Genomic DNA, 26,646 nt, shown 5'->3' on the forward strand with positions numbered 1-26,646 from the left:
CAATGTGGTTTCTTTGCAGTTTGTCTCTTGACTTGCACACTGACTACATATGTTCAGTTCTAGAAAGAAAAGAAAGAAGAGGAGAAAGTAAAAAGGAAACAAAGCTAAATTCGAGAATATAAGTCATAATCACTAGTACAGACTATTGCTGATACCAAACATTCAGAAAGTGCTTATTGATTCTGTGCCTTGGAGGCAAAGCCTCAAAGGCAGATTCATTAATCTTTTTACTCAAACTGTTTTCTTCTCCTCTTGAGGATATTTTGGAGCCTGCCATCCAAATTGTAAATCCCACTTAAAGACATAGTAACATATTATTTCTGAATTATAGTACTTTGCATGGTGTTAGGCATGATAGTTGCTCAATTAATATTGGTTTAATTGAGTGAGGCTATGAACAGGGCCAGGAAGTAGGTAACCCAGATTGTCCCAGCCCCTGGTTTACAGACACCATGTCTACCATCCCAAGCAGGAGTGGCTATGTCTCCCTGTGAATGATTTCATTCAGTGATAGCGTGCCCACTTCCTGTTGCTGCTTCATGCACTCTGCTTCCATCAGATTAGCTAATTTCCTGTTATTTATGCATATTCTACATGTGTGGCTTTAGGTCTTGGCTTGTACTGCCTCCACTTTCAATATTTTCTTCCTTGTTTTCTTTCATTCTCCCTTCCTTCCTCCCCCTTTTCTCCTCCCCCTTCCTTTTATCTCTACCCACCTTTTTGATGTACAAATCTCTTAAAGTCTGACTAAATAACATCTCCTCTATGAAGCAGTCACAGGTATCTCCTGAGATAATTATCTTAACCCCTTTGATTTTTTTTGTTTTGTTTTGTTTTGTGTTCATGCATGGTTGGGTCCTTGTTCTCCATCTTTGAAGAGTGACTTTGAACACAGAGCCAGTGAGAGCCCAGCCACATAGTATGGTTAATGACTCTCTCCTTTCACCCCCGACTCTATTTTGGTACCTTTTATCAAAAGACTCACCAAGAGAGTGGACCTCTGGTAGTGTTTGCTGCTTGTCTGCATACTGGTGTCTGAGTTACTGATGGTATGCATTTAGACAATGAGCACCAGGCTGCAGTCACGTCAGTTAAGTCTAAGTCCGGTTGGCTTTCTGAAACATAGCCTTAGTTTTTCCTCCTGTGTACCTTGCAGTCAGAAGCCTGGCTCTGCACCCAGTGGCTCAGGTGCTCTGATTCCCAGGACACCTGCCTGCATCCCTTTCCCTGTGGCCTTACCTTACTTTGGGTATCCCTCCCTGCTTTATGGCTGAATACACAAGTGATGCTGAGAACTGCTCTTCCAAAGGAGCCCCTTTTACTGCTTCCCTATCCTCCATCTCAAACTTGAAGGCATCCCTATTTATTGAGGCCCATTCAGATCAAACTTAAGTTTGTCAATTAAAAATTGACTTGATAATTTGGACTCTTGGCTCCTATATATCAATATTTCTTTCCCAGTTTATTCTTCTCACTTCTTTATTGAATGTTTTTGTTTTCTTTTGTTTGCTTCCTTTTATGTCTCTGCATTCCTCTTGATGAAATGGTTATTATCAAAGCCTTCCAATTGTTCCTCTCTTAGGCCACCTTACATTTGTCTAACTGTATTAATAATAGTAAATATTATTAAAATAAATAATGCTAGTCTAGTAATATTTATTGGCCACCTGCTCTGTTTTCTAATATCTCTTCAGTTGTTTGTTTGTTTTATATTCACTGTTTTAATCTACCACAGTAAAATTCATGCTTTTCCGTGTGTGTTCTAGAACTTTTGACAAATGTAAGCAGTCATAGACTCGCTACCACAGCCAAGGTACAGAACACTTTCATCGCCTCATAATCTTCTCTCTTCTACACCCTTATGGTCAACTTCTCTTCTCCAATTCTAATCATTAGAAACCACTGATCTGTTTTGTTTCTATTATTTGCCTTTTCCAGATGCCCTGTAAACTGAATCATAGAGTACGTAGCACTTTGAATTAGCTTTCTTTCCTTTATCATAATGTGCTTAAGATTTACTGAGTTTTGTGGGCATTAGTGATTTACTCCTTTTTATTAGCAGTCAACTTTACAGATTTGATTTGGTGTGATGAATCCATTCATCATTTGAAGAAATTTTGGATGATTTTGAATTTTTAGGTTAAAAAAAACCACAGATTTTTGTGTGATCCTAAGTTTCATTTGTCTTAAGTAAAAAAGCAGGAGTGAGATTTCTGGCTTATATAGTATGACCCAGGCCATGTTTAACTTCATTAAAAAACCCTCCAGATTTTCTTCCAAAGTGGCTGTACTATTTTACCTTCCCACAAGCAATGTGCGAGAAATACAGTTGGTCCATATCCTTATCAGATATTAATATTGATAACTTTAAAATATTTAATTACAGTCATTCAAATAGGTACATAATAATAGTTCATTACAGTTTTAATTTGTATTTTCCTAATGATCTGTAGGTCAGTTTAGAAAAAAATCATCTTAACAACGAGCCTTTCAATCCATGAACATTGTATATATCCTCATTTTATTTTATCATATTTTATTTATTTTATACATGTTTTGTTGATTACAGCATACAGATTCTGTACATATTTTGATTTCTAGATGTTTTTATTTTTTTGGAACTGTAATAAATATATTTTTAAAAATTTTATATTTTTAATTTTCATTGCTAGTTTATAGACAATTGATTTTTATATAAATTGACCTTTTATCGTTCATTTTTGGTTTTTTGTCTTGTGTTTATTGTTTTATTGGCTGCACCTGTGTCATGCAGAATTTCTTAGGTCAGGGATTGAATCCAAGCCTCAGTAGTGACAATGCCAGATCCTTAACCACTAGGCCACCAGAGAACTCCTATTGTGCATCTTTGATAAACTTATTTCCAACTTTTCTTGGTATATACTTTTAGGTGTTTTCTACATATACATTCATATTGTATGCGAAAAGAAATACTAGTTGTTGCTTTCCAGTCTGTGTGTCTTTTATTTTTTTTTACTTGCCTTATTGCATTGGTTATGACCTCCAGTATAATATTGAAGAGAAAAGATGAGAGTGGAAATTCTTACATTATTACTGACCTTAGCAGTCAAGTATTGAGTCTCTTATTATCCAGTAATGATGGTAGCTATAACATTTTTGGAGATGCCCATTATCAAGTTCAATTCCTAAACTGCTGAGAGTTTTAAAAAAATTTTTTGGGAGTTCCCGTCGTGGCACAGTGGTTAACGAATCTGACTAGGAACCATGAGGTTGTGGGGTTGGTCCCTGCCCTTGCTCAGGGGGTTAACCATCCGGTGTTGCTGTGAGCTGTGGTGTAGGTTGCAGACGCGGCTCGGATCCTGCGTTGCTGTGGCTCTTGCGTAGGCCGGTGGCTACAGCTCCGATTCAACCCCTAGCCTGGGAACCTCCATATGCCGCGGGAGCGGCCCAAGAAATAGCAACAACAACAACAACAACAAAAGACAAAAAGACAAAAGACAAAAAAAAAAAAAAAAAAAAATTTTGGATTGGAGTTTTGATGTTCTGAATATTGAATTTTGTCAGTTACTTTTTATGTGTCTTTGAAATAATTGTATGTTTTTCTTTTTAATCTGTTGATATAGTGAATCACATTGATATATTTTTGAATATTTAACTGGCTTTGCACTCCTAGATAAACCCTTCTATACACTGGCTTATTCTAAGATAAACCCCTTTTTTACATTATTGAATTAGGTTTGCTATAGCTAAGACTTGGTTGATAATAATTTGTGATTCTAAGTTCATAGAGATATTAGTCTGTATTTTTTTTCTGTAGCATCTTTTATTGTACATTAGGATAATGTTGGCCTTATAAAATGAGTTGGAGCTATTTCCCATTTTTGTTTTTCCTAAAGAGTTTGTATAGATTTTTATTATTTGCTCTTCAAGTTTTTGCTAACATTCATCAGGAAAGGCACCTAGCCAGGAGTTTTATTTGTTGCTTTTAAATATGAATTCAAGTTTCATAATAGGTATAAGACTATTCAGATTATACATTTCTTCCTGAATGAGATTTAGTTGGTTTTTTTTTTTGTTGAATAAACTGTTCAATTTTATTTTCATTACACTTTTTCAAAGTTGAAGTATAGTTAATTTGCAATGTTGTATTAGTTTCTAGTGTACAGCAAGGTGATACAGTTATACATCTGTGTGTGTGTGTGTGTGTGTGTGTGTGTGTGTATTTTCAGATTCTTTTCCATTATAATTTATTACAAGATACCAAATGTAGTTCCCTGTGCCATGCAGTAGGGTCTTGTTGTTTATTAAGTTACACTTTTATCTTCATATTTTTATAGAATATGAAGATTCTATAAGAATTTTATAAGAAGAAGATACAGATTTTTTTATCATTTAAGTTTTTTTTCTGTAGTTATGTCCCTACCCCAATTCCTGATGTTAGTAACTTATGGCTTCTCTCTTTTTTCTTGGTTAGTCTGACTAGAAGTTTATCAATTTTATTTATCTTTTCAAGAAACATCTTTTAAATTTTTTGGTTTTCTTTCTTTTTTTTAATTTTTATTTTTTTTGTCTTTTTTGTCTTTTTAGGGCTGCACCTGGGGCATATGTAGATTCCCAGGCTAGGGGTCAAATCGGAGCTGTAGCTGTCAGCCTATGCCACAGCCACAGCAATGCCAGATTCGAGCCATCTCTGCAACCTACACCACTGCTCATGGCAACCCCGGATCCTTAACTCACTGAGGGAGGCCAGGGATCGAACTCTCATGGTTCTTAGTTGGATTCGTTTCCTCTGAGCCATGATGGGAACTCCTGATTTTCTTAATTGTTTTAATTTTTGGTCACATTGATTTCTGATTTTATTTATGCTATTCTTTTCTTTCTGCTTGCTGTGACTTTAATGTAGTCTTTCTAGTTTCCTAAGATAAGAGATTAGCTAGATTTGAGATTTTTATAATATTAGCATACTAAATTTCTGTAAGTACTACATTAGTTGTTGCTTTTCACAAATTTTGATATTGTTTTTTACTTTCATAATTCAAATTATTTCCTAATTCCTTTTGTGATGCCCTCTTTGCCCCAGTGATTATATACGAGTGCGTTGTCAATTTTTGAAATATTTGCCTTTTGTAGATATTTTTCTGTTATTGAAATCTAGTTTAATACCACTATGTTCTGAAAATATATTTATATGATTTCAGTTTTTTTTTAATTTAGTTTTTATTGTTATTTCCCCCAAAACACTTTTTTTTCCCCTACTGTACAGCATGGGGACCCACTTACACATACATGTATACATAATTTTTTCTCCATTGTCGTGCTGCATTGTAAGTATCTAGACATAGTTCTCAGCACTACACAGCAGGACCCCATTGCTAACCCATTCCAAAAGCAATAGTTTGCATCCCTTAACCCCAAGGTCCCAATCTTTCCTGCTCCTTCTCCTTCCCCCTAGGCAACCAAGAGTTTATTCTTCAAGTCCATGATTTTCTTTTCTGTGGAAAAGTTCATTTGCGCTGTATATTAGATTCCAGATGTAAGTGATATCATATGGTATTTATCTTTCTCTTTCTGACTTACTTCACTCAGTATGAGAGTCTCTAGTTCCATCTATGTTGCTGCAAATGGCATTATTTCATTCTTTTTAATGGCTGAGTACTATTCCAATGTGTATATGTACATCTTCCTAACCCAGTCATCTGTCGATGGACATTTGGGTTTGTTTCCATGTGTTGGTTATTGTGAATAGAACTGCAATGAACATGCGGGTGCATGTGTCTTTTTAAGGAAAGTTTTGTCTGGATATATGCCCAAGAGTGGGACTGCTGGATCATATGGTAGTTCTATGTATATATTTCTAAGGTACCTCCATACTGTTCTCCATAGTGGCTGTACCAGCTTACATTCCCACCAACAGTGCAGGAGGGTTCCCTTTTCTCCACACTCCCTTCAGCATTTGTTATTTGTGGACTTATTAATGATGGCCATTCTGACTGATGTGAGGTGGTATGTCATGGTAGTTTTGATTTGCATTTCTCTAAGAATCAGGGATGTTGAACATTTTTTTCATGTGCTTGTTGGCCATCTGTGTATCTTCCTTGGAGAAATATCTATTCAGGTTTTTTGCCCATTTTTCCACTGGGTTGTTGGCTTTTTTGCTGTTGAATTGTATAAGATGCTTGTATATTATTAAGCCCTTGTCAGTTGCATCATTTGAAACTATTTTCTCCCATTCTACAAGTTGTCTTTTTGTTTTCTTTTTGGTTTCCTTTGCTGTGCAAAAGCTTATCAGTTTGATTAGGTCCCATTGGTTTATTTTTGCTCTAATTTCTGTTGCCTTGGGAGACTGAGCTGAGAAAATATTCATGAGGTTGATGTCAGAGAATGTTTTGCCTATGTTCTCTTCCAGGAATTTGATGGTGTCTTGTCTTATATTTAAGTCTTTAAGCCATTTAGAGTTTATTTCTGTGCATGGTGTGAGGGTATGTTCTAGTTTCATTGATTTGCATGCAGCTGTCCAGGTTTCTCAACAATTCTTGCTGAATAGACTGTCTTTTTCCCATTTTATGTTCTTGCCTCCTTTGTCAAAGATTAATTGACCATAGGTGTTAGGGTTTATTTCTGGGTTCTCTCTTTTTTTCCATTGGTCTGTCTGTCTGTTTTGGTACCAGTATCACACTGTCTTGATGACTGTGGCTTTGTAATATTGCCTGAAGTCTGGGAGATTTATGCCTCCTGCTTGGTTTTTGTTTCTCAGGATTGCTTTGGCAAATCTGGGTCTTTTGTGGTTCCATATAAATTTTTGGAATGTTTGTTCTATTTCTGTGAAAAATGTCATGGGTAATTTGGTAGGGATTGCATTGAATCTGTAGAATGCTTTGGGTAGTATGGCCATTTTTGCAATATTAATTTTTTCTAACCCAGGAACATGGAATATCTTTCCATTTCTTTACGTCTTCTTTAATTTTCTTGATTAATGTTTTATAGTTCTCAGCATATAAGTCCTTTGCCTCCTTGTTCAGGTGTATTCCCAGGTATGTGATTTTTTGGGGTGCAAGAATAAAAGGTATTGTCATAAAAACACTCCCTACAAATAAAAATCCAGAACCAGATGGCTTCACAGGCAAATTCTACCAAACATACAAAGAGAAACTGGTGCCCATCCTCATTAAACGTTTTCAAAAGGTTGAAGAAGAAGGAACACTCCCAACGACATTTCCTGATGCCACCATCACCCTAATTCCAAAACCAGAAAAGATACCACCAAAAAAGAAAAGTATAGGCCAATATCTTTGATACATATAGACACAAAAATTCTCAACAAAATTTTAGCCAACCCAATCCAACAACATATCAAATGATCGTACATCATGACCAGTTGGGATTCATCCCACATTCACAAGGATGGTTCAACATACGCAAATCAATCAACGTCATATACCACATTAACAAAAGAAAAGTCAAAAACCATGTGACCATCTCAATAGATGCAGAAAAAGCATTTGTCAAAGTCCAACATCCACTTATGATAAAAACTCTCACCAAAGTGGGTATAGAGGCAACATTCCTTAACATAGTCAAAGCAATTTATGTCAAACCCACAGCAAATATAATACTCAATGGAGAAAAATAGAAAGCCTTCCCCCTAAAATCTGGAACAAGACAGGGATGCCCACTCTCACCACTGCTATTCAACATTATATTGGAAGTCCTAGCCACAGCAATCAGACAAACAAAAGAAATAAAAGGCATCCAAATAAGAAAAGAAGAGATAAAACTGTCACTCTATGCAGATGACATGATACTATATATAGAAACCCTAAGGACTCAACACCAAAACTACTTGAACTGATCAACAAATTCAGCAAAGTTGCAGGATATAAGATTAACATTCAGATATCAGTCGCATTTCTGTATACTAACAATCAAACTTTAGAAAAGGATTTCAGTTTTTTGTTTATTTTTTATTAGAGTTGATTTACAATGTTGTGCCAACTTCTGCTATACAGCAAAGTGACCCAGTCGTATGTAAATGTACATTCCCTTTCTTACTTTCTACAGTAGGACCTTGTTCTTAATCTCAATTCTTTTAAATTTGTCACAGTTTATGGCTAGTGTCAAAAAATGAGGACTATCTTCAGGTCAAAACTATAAGAACACAGTGGGGAAAATGAAAAATTTATCTTCATGTACTTACTTCTAGAAGTTTTAGATTCTTTTCACAATTTTCCTACATTTGTTTATTTTTCAAAATCCTCAGGTAGCTTGCTTTTTGTGTTTGCTTCTTATTGGTGGGGGATACGACAGTTAGTTGCCTTGGTCCATCTCTGCTAGAAATGGAATACCAGAAAAGTTTGCATATATTAATTTATTTAATTCTTTCCACAATGCATTAGATGGGTATTGTCATTTTCCCAATTTATGATAAGGAAACTAAGAAATAGTATGCTTGAGTTAATTGCCCAAGGTCCCAAAGGTAGCCTGGGTCTGTATTATCTGTCTTCACCACTTTGCTTTGGTTTCTCTCATGCTAAATTATTGTAATAATCAATGCCATGTAAAAGGATTCATATATGCTTGCTAAACTAACATAAAGCTAATTATAAAAGACCTCGGAACAAGAGCGAGAAATAGTCAAACAAAGGCACATTTATTAACATGCCAGACGAGGGAACAACAACTGGTAAAGAAATTCTCAGAGTAGTTTCCTAAGGGAAAAAGAGCCGGGGAGTGTTAAGTACTAAAGTGTTGTGGTGGTGGCGGGGAGATAGATGGGCATGGGGAGTGAGAGTGTGGAGACAGGAGGGAGAGAAGGGTGCAGAGGTGGGTGTTATGTTGGTTATGCTATTTAAGGATTGAAAACTAGTTCTATGGCAAGGACAGAATATAAAAGGAAACTTTTCTGTTTCCAGCAGTATATTCCATAGAGATACTCAATAAATAAATGTCACATGAACTAATGATTATGGCATTACTTTTCTTTTCCTTACATGTATGATCAAAATTACCCTAAAAGTTGGAGAGTTTCAGCCTGAGATTGAAAAGATGGGAAAGGAAAAAGCAAAGTCTATACATGTTTTATTCAGTATTTGGACATAAAGTAATGATATACTTTTCACATAAAATCTGAGCTTGGATACCATACTGCCTCAATGATAATCCTTTATATACTCCATCTGATCATAGAAGATTAGCACATATTACAGAGGGAATTCATTAAGTTAATCCATGGTTTTCTTTAGTTGCATGAGATGCACCAGAGAAATCCTAAATGAATTTGCAGGTGGAACAATGGCTTTGAACTTCAATACTCTGACCTGTTCTTTTTGCAGATATTCTTCCCAGTTCAAGTTTAGCAACTGAATTTTCTTTTTCTTTCCTCGTCTTTTCTCTTTTTCTTTCTCTCTTTCTTTCTCTCTTTCTGTGTGTACCTATTGTTTCCCCTTGCCATAGTGCAGTTTTATTGAGTAAATATTTTAAGGTAGAATGTGCAATTGTGTACATATTTGAGTGTAAAGGAAGTGATCTTCAGTGAAAAATTCATCATCTGTGTGTGATAAGCGGTATGAATGTGAAAACTTAGTTATATCATATTATATTCTTTGTAGATAACCTCAGGCACTCTATAACGTCTCTAGAAAGTTAAAATGAAATTATAATGATCACAAATATACATTTATACTTGCCTGTCATAACAAAAAGCAGAAGATAAAATTTTAATTAAATTTATGATCTGTCTTACTTTGAAATTTAGAATTTCAAAAGAAAATGAGCAATTAATCATCAGAAACTGTGGCAAATTCAGTCAATACTAATTTGAACCCGAAATGTATCATCATCATGAGAAATTCAATCAGTTCTCTGAATGAATAACTTCTGATGTCTGTATTAGAAATGGCCTGAGGATATAGCCAAAGCTTCAGTTTTAGTTCTGCCTGAGCACATGATATTTAACTGGCCTTGGGCATACATGTGTGGCAGTGTTCTGAAGGATTGTGATACATTTGCCATTGCTGAGGCAGCACTTGCTTAGAGTCCTCTTAAGTACGTGTGAAAAAAGAATCAACCTCCCTCCAAATTAAAATTCTCTCTAAACATCTCTGCTTCTTGAGATAGGTTTGAGATGGGCCTCTAGGAGTCATTATATTTGGAATATGCAGCTGTCGAATAAAAGTATCAGAAAAAAAAAAAAAGCCTCATCATCTTAAGTGTGAACAGTAGACTCCTGTCTTTTGCTTAGTTTTCAGATGACAGAGAAAGCCATTAAAAATATGTGTCTAGCGAATTGCTATATAACCCTCTGGTACTATTTTTTAAACCTCTGCTGTGTGATAGCAATTTTTTTTAAGCCGGTTTTAAAATTTCTTGTTTTGTAAGCAAAATGCAGTGTGTCACATGAAGTAATTATAGAAGAAAGTCTACATGAAATTTCAGTCTTTTTTGGAAGATTTAATGAAAGCTCCTATCCCTTGGATGATGTGTGAGAAACAACCAGGAGTGTCACACTGTGAAGAAAAGGGTAAAAGCCCACCTTAGAACAAAAGGTCTTCTTCCCAATCCTAGCATGGCCACTGGCCCCATGGAGTTTTTCTCTCCCATCTCTGGGTCTCAGTGTTCTCATCCTCTGAATGCAACATCCCTTAGTTTCCTTAAGTTTCTTCAATTCTATTTTCCGTTAGAAATTTTTGTCTCAGTATTTTAAAGAGTGACGATAGATAGACATACATAACCAACCTCTTGGGAAGAGATGATTGAGGTTAAATCAAGCATGTTTTTACGTCTTTACTTTGTAATTCTTCAGGTTGCTTTCACATGTGTGACCATCATAGAACACAGCCTAACAAATCAGAGAGCTGATTAGCTGTATTCCCAAAGTCGGTTCAAGGACCCCCCAACCTCAGGACATCAGTGCACTGGTGGAAACTGGTGCAGATCTGATGTGGTACTGAGGTGTTCTGATTTCTCAGGATTAAAGGTGCTTTGCCACAGGGATTGGCAGAGCCTCCCTCTCCTACTTTATGTGCAGTAGAGACCATGTTGTTTTTAATCCTAACTTGAAATAAATGAGTGGCGGATGGACCTCGGATTTACAAGGCAAATCAAAGGCAGAGTCCCTTTGACCATGCTTGCTGAACTGAGTTGTCTGTATTGCTGCTTTGTGTTCTGTCCTTCTCAACATCAAGATTTTGCTAGTTTCAGTGACCATTTAGGTGGGTGTCAAGGGTCCCAGGCAAATAACCAAGATGGTAAAATCCTAGAAAGAATGGAAACACTGGAGATAGGACATAAGCCAGTTGCTGGAGAAACTGAAGGCCAGGCTAGGATGCATGACAGCCCCTGGCATCAGTCTAGAACGCTGGTGAAGTAACACAGCCCTTAGCCTATATTGGCTTTTCTTCTGGTGGAACTCCCTACCCACCTCTCCCAGGTGATGAACCTGGAATCTGGGGGGTCTTCTGTGCTGTAAAGTGGTGCTTCTCAAGCTTGAATGTGCATAGGAATTGCCTGCTCTACAATAAGGAGTCTAATTTAGTATATTCGGGGTCTGTCTCAAGGTTCTGCATTTCTAACAAGCCTCCATGTGATGCAGGTAGTGCACGCTCGCCCAGGCACCACGTTTTGAGTGGCAGTTTTAAAAAGATGTTGCTGTTTGGTCTTGCTCAATCCACATGGCTTCTGTTCTGATCTGTGCTGCTTCCTCATGGTGAAGGTGAGGAGGACATAGCCGGCTAGTTCAATCCTGAGCTCCCAAAGCTGGACTTTTGATCAAACTGGAGCCCCTGACAACTCTCCTTTGTATTCCCCTTGTGTCAAAGCAGATCCTCACAGAATTTAACATTAGTAGTAAACTCATACCTATGGCCTAGGGAATTCAATTGTCTGTTGACACAATAGGTTTTCCTGGGCAGACTCGCTGCCCCTGAACATTCATCCAATTGCTGTGATGGGAGTTGTCCTCTTGTCTGCTCAGGGCTGTCGTGAGAAACCAGGAAGGACTTTGACCTTAAATACATGCCTGATTTTTTTTTTTTTTAGGTAAAATATTCACTGATTTATGCTAATTTTTTCCAAAGGGAATTTTTTCCCAAAAAATCATTTGTAGAAATTCCACTACTATTTTTGAATGATATGTAATAAAAATAAACCCCTATCATTGAGAAAAGGGTCTGGTTGCAAACCATGAGGATATAATTATCCCATGGTGATGGTAGCCTTCAGAGTACACTGATATTTCCCATGAGGGGAAAGAAGCTGAGAAAGTAGAGGTAAATTCCATCTGGATCATATTCCTGGTTTTACTTCTTGGCGTTGTGTAGCATTCAGCTGATCCTTAGAAGCTTTGCCCAATCGTGCTCCGTATTGCGAAGTCCAGTTGTTTAGAAGTGATTTTTGGCATCGTGAATTATATCTGGTATAGCAGAATGAAATCCTGGCTCCAGAAGTTTTGTGACACTGACACGAAGTGAGCAGTTTAGTAGCTTATCTCCTGAGAGGCTGTACCATTAACAGACCGGAGACTTGCTATTCTGTTTCTTTGTGACATGGGTAGGAAATAGTAATTCATTCAACACTTTGTATCAAAGCACTGTCTGGAAGCCTAACAAAAGTTGGAGTTGTACAGTCACCAAGCCTCCAGCACTCCCTGCCGGGACCTTGGACTGAACAGGCCGGAAACATCTGTAACCAGATCCACGTAGAACCCAAGAATGTCCCATTGTATGATGCCTTTCATCCATGTCATCCCTGGGTCCTTTCTAAACCACAGGAACCTCCTGGCATGTATTTTTTTTTTTAAGCCACTCCCATGGCATGTGGAAATTCCTGGGGCCAGCCATTGAATCTGTGGCACAGCAGTAACCCAAGCCAGCAGTGACAACTCGGATCCATAACCTGCTGAGCCACAGAGGCGCACCACCCTGTTGCATGTTTTTGTCCATTGTGCTCTCCCCATTTTTGCCATGGGCTTAGATGGCCATGACTGCATTTTCCTCGGATTCTTTCACTTTTGAAATATAAGGTCCTTGGGGATTTCTGTTTCTATGAGAAATAGTCTCATCCACCTTCTAACTCTTCAGAAAATGTGTTCTTTGTCTCTTTGTCTTAATGGAAACCTGGATTTCTGGAGTTTTCTGCTTCCCTGCTGCCTACTCTAATGTAGAAGGGCCGTAATCACAGAGCCTGAGGGCAGGGTTACTATTTTCCTGGTGCCACGAGAGGCCCCTTAGCTGTTAAGTCTGGTTATGCCACATCTCTACCCCTATTTATCATGCTCATTGGCCAAGCTCCTTTAGACTTTTTCACCAAACATAGTTGGGTCCCAGGCTCTGCCTGCTGTTCCCTTGGGTGATTGCAACCACCGTGGGAATAACCCATCTAGCGGCTTTGCTGGCCCAGATTCTTCATCTTATGGACTCTAAGGACCATCAACACCACACCATTTCAGCCACCCACTTACTCTGTGGCAGTACTCTGGACTTCTCATCACTCAGGGCTAAGTTCTCTCTGCCCTAGTATGTCACTCATTCCCCTTTAAATGCCCTCCCAATCCAGCCTAGGACCTTTTCAGTCACATTAGTAATATTCCATTCTTGGTTTCACCCTTCTCTCACTGCATCAGCAGACAAAACCCCAACACTCTGTCAACTAAGCCAGCTGTCCTCCACCAGGATGCCAAGCTGCTTAGAGAAAGCCACACAACTAGTCCTGCTAGGGTTGTTTTCACACCCAACAAGCAGAGTTGAGTGGTTGAAACAGAGACAGTATGGCCTCAAATGTCTAAACTATTTATTATCTGTTCTTAGAAAAATTATGCCAACCCCTGCCTTGGGCAATTATCTTTAACAGTCACTGAAAGTAAGAAAAGGTGAAATTAACATTTATTTTCCTTTATGCCATTTATAGTGCTCTTTATTTCTTTCCTTGATCCAGGTATCTCTCTGCTAATGTCATGCTTGAAGAACTTCCTTTAATATTTCTTGCTGTGCAGGTCTGCTTATAATGAATTTGTCAGTTTTTTATTTGTCTGGGTGAAAGTTTTTATCGCTCTTAATTTGTCCAGGTTATTTTTATGTTGTACAGAATTTTGGGCTGAAAGTTTCAGAACTTTAAAGATGTCACTTACATAGTTTCTAACAAGAAGTCCAAGATATTTTCTTGTTTTTTTCTCTATATGTGCTTTACTGTTTTGCTCTTGTTGTTGCAAAAATTTTCCCTTATCTTTGGTTCTCAGTAGATTGAATATAAGTAGAATTTTTACAAATTTTTTGTTTGATTTGCTTTTTGATTATTGGTGTGTGTGTGTGTGTGTGTGTGTGTGTGTGTGTGTGTGTGTACCCTACTCTCCATGGTGTTTTCTCAGTTTCTTAGATTAGTGTTTTGATGTATATAAATATTTTTGGAAAATCCTAGGCCATTATCTTTTCAAATATCTAATCTGTCTTTTTCTTTCTTCTGAGATTCAAATAATGCATTTTGATTGCTATTGCCTCACAGTGTTTGAATGCTTTCATGCATTTTCAATTTTTTTCCCTTTTTTTTAAATATTTCAGTCTGGGTTATTTCTATTGGCCTGTCTTGAATTTTACCAATTATTTCCTTGATGGTGTCACATCTACCGAGGAGCCCATCAAAGGCATTCTTCATCTCTTATGTTGCGTTTACATTCTTAACATTCCCATTTGATTCTTTCCAATAGTTTATGTCTTTTCTAAACATCTCCATATCATCATGCAGGTTTTCTTGCTTTCCCATTACAGTCTTTAGTATATTCTCTTTCTGATGGGTCCATCGTTTGGGTCATATCTGCGTCTGATTCTCTTGATTACTTGTTTGCTTTTTTGGTTGACTTCATCATCTTCTTCCTCACCTTCATCTTCATCTAGTTTGGGTGGTGTGTAGGATAGTAGAACATGAGATAAAGCATTTAGGCCTACAAGTGGGCTTTCCTCTTTTCTTGCTAAGCTTTTAATTTGTGCATTGGGGAACTTGAATCAATCTAGTCAATAACTGAGCTGGGTTTGGGTTTTGTTGTTGCTATGGCCATCCTCAGTGCACCACCAGCTTCAAACTCCTCTAGCATTCACTTGTGTTTAGGGAAGGGTTTGGGTGGCTAGAGAATTTGTTCTCTGCCTTCTACTTTAGTCTTTTCCTGGCAGCTTCCATGTCAGAGTGGTCCATTGTTTGGGGTCTGACATCCATTCCTCCTTTGCAAGAAAGCTCTGCTCCATGGAGGCATTTGTCTTTCCTTAGATTTCAGCCTGGTTGGTGGCTCTGAGAACTCAGGTCTCTGATTAGTTAAAGAAAAGTAATGATTTTATGTATTATTCAGCTTGTTCTTGAGTTCATTATAGGAGAAATATTCTTCACATCTTTGTCTAAACAGAAGCTGAAAATTGCTGTGTCACAAACATATTTTCCCAGTATGTAATTTTTCATCTCATGCTGATTTGATGGTGTCGTTCCCTCAGTTGCTCCTCTTTGCTGCCCTTGTCATCGCAGCTGGTGCCTTCACCAGATAGCTTTTCTTCCTGCTCCCTGAAATACTTGTGCACCTTGAGTCCTTAGTCATCTATCTTCTCACTACATGCACTTGCTTTCAGTGGCTTCATGCATTTCTTTGGCTTCAACCATTAGGCAGTGATTTCCAAAAACGTATTTTTCCAATCTTAATATCTTTCCCAAGATCTAGACCCCTAGTGCCCCTGCTTTCTGAATATCTTAAGGCATAGCAGAAACAAAATGGTTAAAACTAAACTCATCATCCTTGGCTGCAATTCTTTCTTCTTTATTCTCCAGGTAAGTTTAATGGTCTGGATGTTAACTGAGTTCCTCTGGAAATTTCTGTCTTTCATTATCTCAGTTCCATCACCAAGTCTAGATAATTCTATTTAATTTTGTTTTTGAATGCAGATTATCTTCTCTAGTTATCTCCTACATCTTGACTTAGCTCCTTTTAATTGTTTTATTTTCCTACAATATTAAAACTACCTCCAAACAGGTTGATATCCTTATCAAATTGCTACCTTCTAGTATATTCTCTACTTAGACACCCAGTAAACTTTTAAAAAATCAAATGTGATCATGTTACTCCTCTGCTTAAGGTATATTTAGTGTAGCTTCTTTCTTCTTTAAGAAATATGGTTAATCTCTCTGGCTGTTTTAGATTTGTATGTGGTATGTAAAAACCTCAATCTATTTGTGTGCGTGATCTTCAAACCAAAAAATTTCCAAACAGACACAGAAAAAGGAACTATTGTACCTAACCATAACCGTAGGTAAATGCTATATTTGCCAGCTAGACATGCTTAGGTTTCTAGAATTTTTCTAGTAATGCAACTGATTCCTTTTGAGTCTTGTGCCTTGGTAACAAGCATCAGATCTGAAATTTGATAGCTGCAACAAAGATAGAATGGAAATGAATAGAATCACAGGAGATTATCATATAATCCTTGTTTCGTATAGCTGACTCCATTCTCTCTAAAATTGAGTTTATTTTTCAGTTTTGAATGGGTGGTGTGCTTAAAATGGGACCATGTTAATGAGCCTTTGTGGGCATCTTACTTTGGTCCTCTCCACTCACCCCCAAGTTACACCAGCGCACACAACCCACAGACAGAGTTGACATTTATTACTTATTCACAATTAATATGCTAGGTTATTATTTTCCTAGGATTCATCCATATTGCCTTATTTAGGTCTCTTCTTCAAATTTTAGGATGACTGAGGGTAATTAGGGGTTGAGTCTTTGGTCAACAATGCCAACGAAGTCCATGTATTCAACCTCCACATACACGGTGGTCTTCCACAGATGTTATTCCACAAATGCCAATGCATCTGTCCTAGGTTCTGGATATAATGTAGTGCAATAAATATGCACTTGTCCTCATTAGAAAAGACTTCTAAATTTAAGTTGTCCAAAAAGAAAGTGCAAAGCATTGTCTTAATTTAAAATATAATTTTTTACTCCCATATTGCCCCTTCCCCTTCCCTCTCCCCACTGGAAACCACTAATTTATTCTCTATATCTGTGAGTCTGCTTATTTTTTATAATATTCACTAGTCGGTTGTATTTTTTAGCTTTCACATGTAAGTAATGTGATATGATATTTGTCTTTCTCTGACTTTTTTCACTTAGCATAAAACCCTCCAAGTTCATCCATGTTGTGGCAAATGGCAAAAATTTTATTATTTTTATGGCTGAATAGTATTCCAATATACCATGTTTTGCTTATCCTTTCATTTGTTGGTGGGCACTTAGGTTGCTTCCTTATCCTGGCAATTGTAAATGGTGCAGCTGTGAATATCAGGGTGCCTGTATCTTTTTTTTTTCTTTTTCTTTTTTTTTTCTTTTTACGGCCACACTTGTGGCATATGGAAGTTCTCAGGCTAGGGATCTAATTGAGGCTGCAGCTGCCCTCCTACACACAGCCACAGCACCACTGAATCCTTGACCTACTGAACAAGGCTGGGCATCAGACCTGCATCCTCATGGATACTAGTCAGGTTCTTAACCTGTTAAGCCACAATAGGAACTCCTCCCCTCTTTTTCTATGTATCTTTTCTAATTAGTATTTAAAAATACATAAATACTCAGGAGTGGAATTCCTGGGTCACGAGGTAGTTCTATTTTTAGTTTTTTTTGAGAAATCTCCATACTATTTTCTACAGCGGCTGTACCAATTTACATCCCTACTAACAGTGCATGAGGGTTCCCTTTTTGACACATCCTCTCCAAGATTTATTTGTGTTCTTTTTGATGATAGCCATTTTGACAGGTGTGAGGTGATATCTCATTGTGGTCTTGATTTGCATTTCCCTAATGATCAGTGATATTGAGCGTCTTTTCATATGCCTGTTGCCCATCTGCATTTCCTCTTTGAAAAAAATGTCAGTTCAGATCTGCTGCCCATTTTTTTAATTGGGTTGTTTGGTTTTTTGATTTTGAGCTCTATGAGCTGTTTATATCGTTTGGATATCAGTCATAACATTCGCATTCAGTGGATTTTCTTTTCATTTTGTCTTGGTTTCCTTTACTGCACAAAAGCTTTTAAGCTTAATTAGGTCTCTGTTTATTTTGGCTTTTATTTCCAGTATAGGGATAGAAGATTAAGAGGCACAAACTATTATGTATAAGATAAGCCACAAGGACATATTATACAGCACAGGGAATATAGCCAATGTTTTTATAATAATAAATGGAATGAAACCTTAAAAATTATAAATCACTATATTTTACCTATGTAACTTATACAGTATTGTACATCAACTATAACTCAATAAAGAAATAAATAAAATATACTTTTAAAATTGATGTATTTTGTCTTATTAATAGTGTTATGGCTCTTTACCCCAGAAGATATTTCTAGTTGTATCCTTAGAGGCCAATGTGTATTTCTCTGCAACTTTATTTTAATATTTTCTGAAGATTCAAGAAGCTTTCTGGGTATAACTTTTGCCAGATGATATTTAAAAACTAGAACTGAATTATAAACACAGCTGCTTTTTCAAGAACAAGACATAGGGAGGCTGTGGACCTGTGACGCTGGAGACGACATCAGTATTCTAAACGAAACCCAGTTGCTGCTGTCTCATGAAATAGCATCGGGTAGATGCTTAAAGATTTTTGTTCATTTTAATTCAGCTGGTAACTTGATTTAAAACAACATTGATTTTTTTTTTCCCTAATTCGTTCTTGGTCATGTATATCATGCTAAATGTCAAAATGTATTTGAAACAATTTGAGGCTATCTATGTCACAGGGTGTTAAATTCTTGACGGCTTTCTTTCCCCATGTTAATTTTCATCATTTTGTCATTGCTTGCATTGGCCTTGGAGTTTTAGCTTTTTAGAAGTATTATTCATTCTTTTCACTATATACCCCAACGATTAAACAATTAAAGCTTTATTAGGCAGAGCAGCAAGAGACATTCTATGGCTCATGATAAGGCTCGAAACTCCCCTGAACAACCTGTTGGCTCACCTTGGAAGAAGAGCTCCATGTCAAATGATCTGTATGTGCTTATGAATAATGTTCTAACAAGGGTAGATGGAGAGATGAGCATAAAGGGCAATTCTAATGGAAGGAACAATGATAGTATTCACCTTGACAAAACTTGACAATGCCTTGACCAGATGTGGTGTGCTCTAGCTGCTAAATTAGGTGCATATTAAGTTAGCAGTCCCTATAGTCATCTACTATGTTGCAAAATGAACCAGAAGAGAAAGAACATACCTTTCAGGATTTAGAGGTTTTGCCTATGACCAGAAAATCATCGCATAGAGAATATCCTTTCAACCTAGTGCTTATGGTACATTCAACTGGGTGGATTGGTACTAAAAATACAAGTGGGATGGGCAGGATCCAACCTTCACATGAAGGTATTTGAAATCTCTACCTACCTTTAATTCTTAGCTTTATACTGAATTCTGAAATAACCAGGATTTTCACCTATTGATGTTTCCTAAATGCAGAATTTCAGAGTGGGATATCCAGACTTTAGTGTAAAGATACGTCTGTACAAAACGAGGAAACAGTGGCAGTGACATTTGGGCACAAAAATTTGGAAGAGTTAAAGAACTGTGAAGATCGATCATGGAAATCAAAGAGGAAGGAACATCAGAAGAAGGCCAGCACTTTCTTCCCGCACCCCAGGCAAATGATACTGGGGACTTTCAGTTCACAAGTGAGTATGCATGCACCCTCAAATTAACTAACTTTTTTCCTTTGCACTACTTATTTCAGTATTGAGTCTATGATATGTCTCCCATCTTTTATCTTAGATGATATGATAGTCTATGAAATGGTTAAATATCAAATGGTAGAATCATAGATCTTGAATGTGTCTTGAGGTGCTAATAAATAATTTTTTGTTTTGTCTTTTTAGGGCCACACCCTCAGTATATGGAAGTTCCCAGGCTAAGGGTCGAATCAGAGCTGCAGCTGCTGGACTACACCACAGCCACAGCAACATGGGAGCCTTAACCCACTGAGCAAGGCCAGGGATTGAAGCCGCTTCCTCACGGATACTAGTCAGGCTTGTTGCCGCTGAGCCACAATAGGAACTCCAGTTTTTATGTACACTTTCTATTCAACATTTTTATAATCTCATATGGGGTCATTTTTTGGAACCTAGAAATTTTCTCTTTAAAGCCAAAGAAATTTAGGTTGAGAGCGTTAGGGCTCAGTGATGACACTGGATGCTCGGACTGTCACTGCTATTCTTGAGAGCTGTAAATCACATGAATAGAGCTAGCTTGGAGATTAAGCCAAGACTTGCATTTAAACATTAGCTTTGGGTTTCTGTGCTATTCAAGTCATTAAAATCATTGGAGGAATTGTATGTTTTCTCTCATGCTTAACATTCTAGAGTCTGTCTGGGTTTTATTGTTTAGCATACATTGTATATTTTTCTTTTCTTTTCAAAAGATTCCTGTTGCCCAATTATTTAACTCTAGCAAGCATATGCCTAACTTCTCATTTAATTTACATTATAAAATAGTTGGTATTGGTTGGATGTGTTTTTGAGAAATTTGAGAAATTTGGTTGTCAGAGCTTACAACAGAATTAATAACCTCTTAAAAATCCACACTCTTTGAAATTAATAAAGACCTACCTAATGATTGTCACTCTAACCTATCCTGGAATGTCTAAACTTGTTAACTATAGCATTGTTAAATGTCAGCAGGAAGAAAAAAATCGGTTACTATGCAAAAAAAAAAAAAAAAAATGAAATCCGTAAATAAGAAATTATTTTTGTACAAAGAAGTGGTTCTAACAGTATTTGTGACCAAATGCTAATAAATTTAAATAGTACTTGATGAGTACACTCGTTAAAAACAAGCAAGTAAAGGCTTTTCCCAATATTATTACGATTATTGCTAACTCATTTACATTTCTGTAAATTTTAGCTTTGCTTTCTTGATCACCCATGCGTGGTAACTAATGGTACCCAGGCCAACCCACTCTTGTTTAGGAAGCCTCTGCGCTGTGTGAGGTCTTTGGGAATCTACCTACCACATTATCACTGCCCACCAGTCTTGTCTTCTTACCTGCTAGCCATTAGATGTTTCCATCTTCCTTACCATTATTCTCAGACTCACGCTCCCTTTTATGTCAAGTTAAACAATTTAGCCATGTTATTAGATGTTTTTCATTGCCAAAGAAAGAATAGAAACATTTAAAAAAATGCTGATTTGAGCCATCAATAAGTTGGCAGAATAACCACTATCACCAGCTTCTGAGTAACCTAACCAGAGAAGCTCTTTAATCAGTACTTGATTATCAAGTCAAGGCTGGAGTGATGAGAAAGAGAAATCTACGTGAGAGAGGACTTTAGTGAGGTCATCCTTTGTGAAGATTCCATATCCATCTAAAGAAAACTGAAGAAGTTGAAAGAAACTGAAACAATTGAAAAATATGTTTTATATATTTGTCAAGACTTCCCAAAACAACATTTCTGAGGTTTTAAATGGCCATTGGAGCTGAAGAGATCAATCAAATCTTTAGTCATATATAGTTCTGCTACAAATATTATGTTCTGCCCCAAGAACAAATTCCTCATATATAAATTTGAATAATTAACTGAGTTTGTTTGTTCTGCCAAATAATGCAGTTACACATTCTGGGCAGGGGGAAAGTAATGTTTGTGGACATAATTTTGATAATGGGTTAAGTATCTTTAATCTGAATTTGTTCCTAATATTCCTAGGTATTCAGAAGACTCCAGATGAACCACAGTTGGAATTCATCCTTGGTAAGAAATTCCATCTTATTTATGTATAGCTATAAATGTAATAGTCATTTGCACATTTAGTTTACACCTTTAAGCATGCTATTTATATCATTATATAATTTATAAACGCTCATGAATATTGTTCTGTAAAAAAAAAATTCATTCTATAAAGTAGTGTTATTTTCCCTGATTTATGAGGAAAGAATTAGAGCTGTGGAACACGGCAGCTCATGGCCCAGGGATGAGGGCGCAGTGGTGAGGGGGTTGTGCCTGTCATCCAAGTCTACTGACCACACATCCAGTGGCCAGCACTCATTCTAATACGGTGCTACGGTGCTGGATTTGGTTGCTAAAGACTTCTCAAAATCCGAGCATCTAATTATTTACTGCTTGGGCTGGAGACTGGGCTTCTGTAGAGTTTCCCTTTGTCTTTCTTTGCTGATTACAAGGTTCTTTCCCCCTTTCAGTCCTACTCAAAAATATCCCGTCTCTTCCATCTTGATACTGCGAACAGGTTCTTGGCATTTGAGAATTTGACTTTAATTCAATGCTTGGACTTGCTTAAGCAATTCTAAAGATCTGTCAGATGTAGAAATCTGTAATTTTGTCAAAGGGAGAATTAAAAATGTGCACCTTGAGGCTGGTCCACTACTTAATACTCAGTGGGAGCTGCTTTGTATTTGAACCGGCTGTGACTTCAAAGTGCCATTGGGGAGTTAGCTGCAAAATGGTATTTAAAGAAGTTAAAAATGTGGTTCATATGAATGTGTTAGAGAGGGTTTTTTTTTTCCTTCTCATACTTCTGAAATATTTTGAAAGGTCACTAATATCTTTAATGAAGTTTTATAGAATTTTACGTGCATGTATTCAACTTCATGTATATAGACAACAGATACATTTTCACATCCAAATCTTTAAATATTGATGTACATATTTTATAAAGTTGTGGGAAAATTGAAATATAGACATCTATTGTCTATAGTAGTTTTTAGTGGTTTGAAGTAGCATTTATTTTAGAAGTATATGTTTTCCTTATACAAGGAATAGTTTCCAAAATTATAACATTTGCTTAAAATATTATATTTGAAGCATAACTTATTGAGAAAATAATTACATTTTTGTTTTGTTTTCTTTTTCTTTTTAATAGATTTTATTTTTAGAGCAGTTTTAAGTTCACATCAAAATGGAGCAGAAAGTACAGAGATTTTCCACATACCCCCCTGCCGTCACACATGCACAGCACCCCCCCCCCCCTTATCGACATCCCCCATCAGAGTGGTACATTGTTTAAAGCTGATGAACTTATAGTGACAGATCATTATCACCCTAAGTTCATGGCTTACATTAGGGTTCATTCTTGGTGTTACCTTCCATGGGTTTGGGCAATGTAGAATGATATGTATCCATCAAAACAGGATCTCTTGGAGTTCCCGTCGTGGCGCAGTGGTTGACGAGTCCGACTGGGAGCCGTGAGGTTGCGGGTTCGGTCCCTGCCCTTGCTCAGTGGGTTAATGATCCGGCGTTGCCGTGAGCTGTGGTGTGGGTTGCAGACGAGGCTCGGATCCCGCGTTGCTGTGGCTCTGGTGTAGGCCGGCGGCTGCAGCTCCAGTTCGACCCCTAGCCTGGGAACCTCCATATGCCGTGGGAAGCGGCCCTTGAAAAGGCAAAAGGACAAAAAATAAATAAATAAATAACAAAACAGGATCTCATAGAGAGTATTTCCATTAACATACTCTAAAAGTCCTCTGAGCTCCCCAATATATCCCTTTTTATCCCCAACCCCTGGCAACCACTGATCTCTTTATTGTCTCCATAGTTTTGCCTTTGACAGACAGAATTGTATAGTATATAGCCCTTTCAAATTGGCTTTGTTCGCTTAGTAATATGCGTCTGAGTATTCGTTCTATTTCTTTTCATGACTTGATAGATCATTTCTTTTTAGCAGTGAAAAATATTCCATTGTCTGGATATACCACAGTTTAGCTATCCCTTTACCTATTGAAGAGCATCTTGGTTACTTCCAAGTTTTGACAATTATGAATAAAGCTGCCGTAAACATCTGTGTACACGTTTTTATGTAAACATAAGTTTTCAACCTTTTGGGGTGAAAACCAAGGGGCACAACTGCTGGATCACATGCTAAGAGTATATTTAGCTTTGAAAGAAATTGTCAAACTGTCTTGCAAAGTGGCCTTACCGTTATGCCTTCCTGCCAGCAGTTTGTGAGACTTTGTTCCTCCACATCCTCACCAGCATTTAGTGTTGTCAGCATTCTGGATTTTAGTATAACTCATTTTTTGAAACATTTAATTTTTGTTACAAAAGTAGCTAAAAAGGCATTGTAAGTTAAAGAATTCTAGATGTTTCATTTTTCTAGGTATTGAGAAACAGGCAGAGCTATGAAAACTCAAGAAACTACTGTGGTAACACTAATAAAACTGTCCACTTAAAAAATATACACAACCTAAAGGTTGAGAGTTAAGTTTTATTGGGGGCAAAAAAGAGGACTATGGCCTGGGAGGCAGCCTTTCAGTTAGCTCTGAAATACGGCTCCAAAGAGGTTGGAGTGGGGGGGAGGTCAGTACACATGTGATTTTGGTGAAGGAGGAGGTACATGCAACCAAGCACACATTTTTACAGAAGGTTACTGCTAATCACATGAAGGTTTCTGCTAGTCACAGGAGCAGAGGTCACCATGAAGGATTTTAATGCTTTTCTAGATATGAGGAGATGCAAGAATCAGGCTCATAAAATCTTCTCCTGAAAATATCTAACTATCTGAAGACCTGTCTGCCAGTTTTCCCAAAGCACAGAGCGTCTCCCTCCTGATCTCCACCCCGAGCTCCTTGCAGAGGGTGCTGAGGATCAGCAGCTATAGTGGCTCAAGATTCAATCTATGTAGAGGCAGTTGGCAAGTGTCAGTCTCCAGTTCACAAGGATATACTTTATTACTTATTTTTCTAGAGTGCTCTCAAGATGTTTTTAGATATAGAAAAAATTCATTTTCTGAAAAGGAGCTGAGTGTCAAAAAAGGCCTACATACCTCTTTACTCACTGACTGTAACTCTTGCTACTTTAGCCTTCATGTACCCATCTTTCATTTTTAAGAGAAGAAAATCATTTTTTTTATGTTTTGAGTAGGACTTCTGAAAAATGAAGATTTTTTTTAGGCTAATTCAGTATATTTCAAAACAGTTCAAAACAGAGAATGATTTTTTTTTTTTTTTCCACACCCACAGCATGTGGAAGTTATTGGACCGGGGATAGAACCTATGCCACAGCAGTGAGACAGGGACAATGCTGGATCCTTAACCTGCTGTGCCATGAGGGAATTCTGATAATGCCTTTTTATTCACATCCTGGAGAACAGGGAAAATCTGAAGGGGGCAGAAGCAATTGGAGTGGAGTCTGTTAGTCAAACATAGATAGCAGGCCTGGGCCAGATAACTATCTTCTATTTTAGTTAAAGTTACATATCTTGTTTAAAGACCTAATTATACTAATTGTTTTGAAAGTGCAGTAAGTTCGGGAGAAATGCTGTCGTCACTTACATTTCTGGCTTTGAATCATAGATTTAAGAGATCAGCAACTCTGAGAATTTATTCGTAATAATATCCCTCCTATTCAATAAATAACTGTTTTTCTTTTTTCATATTTATTTAAAAAATATACCAGAATTCTTAACAACAGGGAATTTTATGTTATCACATGACAGGAAATGCCTGACAAGTAAACAAAAGAAAATTATTTAGAATCTGCAGTGAAAATACTGATGGAATTAAGAATGAATATGAACAGTAATGTAGATTACTTTAGAAAGGAACTAGAAAATATAAGGAGTAGCCAAGAAAAATTAGAAAATTCATTTGCAGAGACACAAGCCGAGTTAAAGACACTGAAGGGCAGAATGAACAATGCAGAGGAATGAAATTAGAGATTTGGAGGATAGAATAATGGAAGTCACCCAATCAAGGTAGCAGACAGAAAACCAAATGAAAACAACATGAAAGGAATATGAGATCTATGGGATAATATAAAGTGGGCCAGTCTACATACAACAGGATTTCTGGAAGGAGAAGAAAAAGAAAAGGGGATTGAAAACATATTTGAAGAAATTATGGCTAAAAACCTTCCAAATCTAAAGGAAACAGATATCAAGATACAGGAAGCACAGAGGGCCTCAAACAAAATGAACCCAAACAGGCCCACACCCAAGGCATATTACAATAAAAATGGCAAAAGTAAAAGAGAGGGTTCTAAAGGCAGAAAGAGGAGTTCCCTTCGTGGCTCAGTGATTTACGAACCTGACTAGGATCCATGAGAATGTGGGTTCTGTCCCTGACCTGGATAGTTGGGTTAAGGATCTGGCATTGCCATGAGCTGTGGGGTAGGTCGCAAACGTGGCTTGAATCCTGTGTTGCTGTGGCTGTGGTGTAGCCTGATAGCTGTAGCTCTGATTTGACCCCCAGCCTGGGAACTTCCATATGCCCTAGGGTGCAGCCCTAAAAAGCAAAATAAATAAATAAATAAGCAAATAAGTAAATCAAATAAAAATAAAGGCAGAAAGAGAAAAACAAAGAGTTAATTATCAGGGAAACCCCATAAGGGTATCAGCTGATTTCTCTACAGAAACACTACAGGCCAGAAGAGTGTGGCAAGATATATTCAAAGTTCTAGAAGGGAAAAATTTGCAGTCTAGAAGACTCTACCCAGAAAGAATATCATTTAAAGTAGAAGGAGAAATAAAGAATTTCTCCAACAAATAAAAACTGAAAGAGTACAGCAATGCTAAACCCATTCTAAAAGAAATACTGAAAGGGCTCCTCTTAAAAAAAAAAAAAAAAAAAAAAAAAAAAAAAAAAAAAAAAAAAGGGAAGTAAGAAGAAATAGGATGGAATAAATCACAATTGGAAAGCAATCAAGTCAGTGTACAGATCTA

General features: G+C 37.2%; 1 protein-coding gene across 9 annotated transcripts in view; it reads left to right on the top strand.

Moving 5' to 3' along the window:
- INPP4B (inositol polyphosphate-4-phosphatase type II B) overlaps nt 1–26,646 on the top strand; it is a 696,813-nt gene that overhangs the window by 329,981 nt on the left and 340,186 nt on the right. For all 9 annotated transcript variants that reach the window (XR_014812874.1, XM_003129178.7, XM_084972777.1 and 6 more), the window contains 2 exons: nt 19,447–19,658; nt 21,684–21,728. Coding sequence is in view for 8 of the 9 variants with exons in the window: in XM_003129178.7 (XP_003129226.4) it covers nt 19,568–19,658; nt 21,684–21,728 (136 nt within the window). In the remaining variant the exon portion in view is untranslated. The remainder of the gene's footprint in view (nt 1–19,446; nt 19,659–21,683; nt 21,729–26,646) is intronic.

Source organism: Sus scrofa, chromosome 8 (genome assembly GCF_054392235.1).
Source record: "Sus scrofa isolate SSC_HxYL_T2T_F1_AM1 chromosome 8, Sscrofa_HxYL_maternal_Yorkshire_Landrace_v2.0, whole genome shotgun sequence".
NCBI classification, from domain to species: domain Eukaryota; kingdom Metazoa; phylum Chordata; class Mammalia; order Artiodactyla; family Suidae; genus Sus; species Sus scrofa.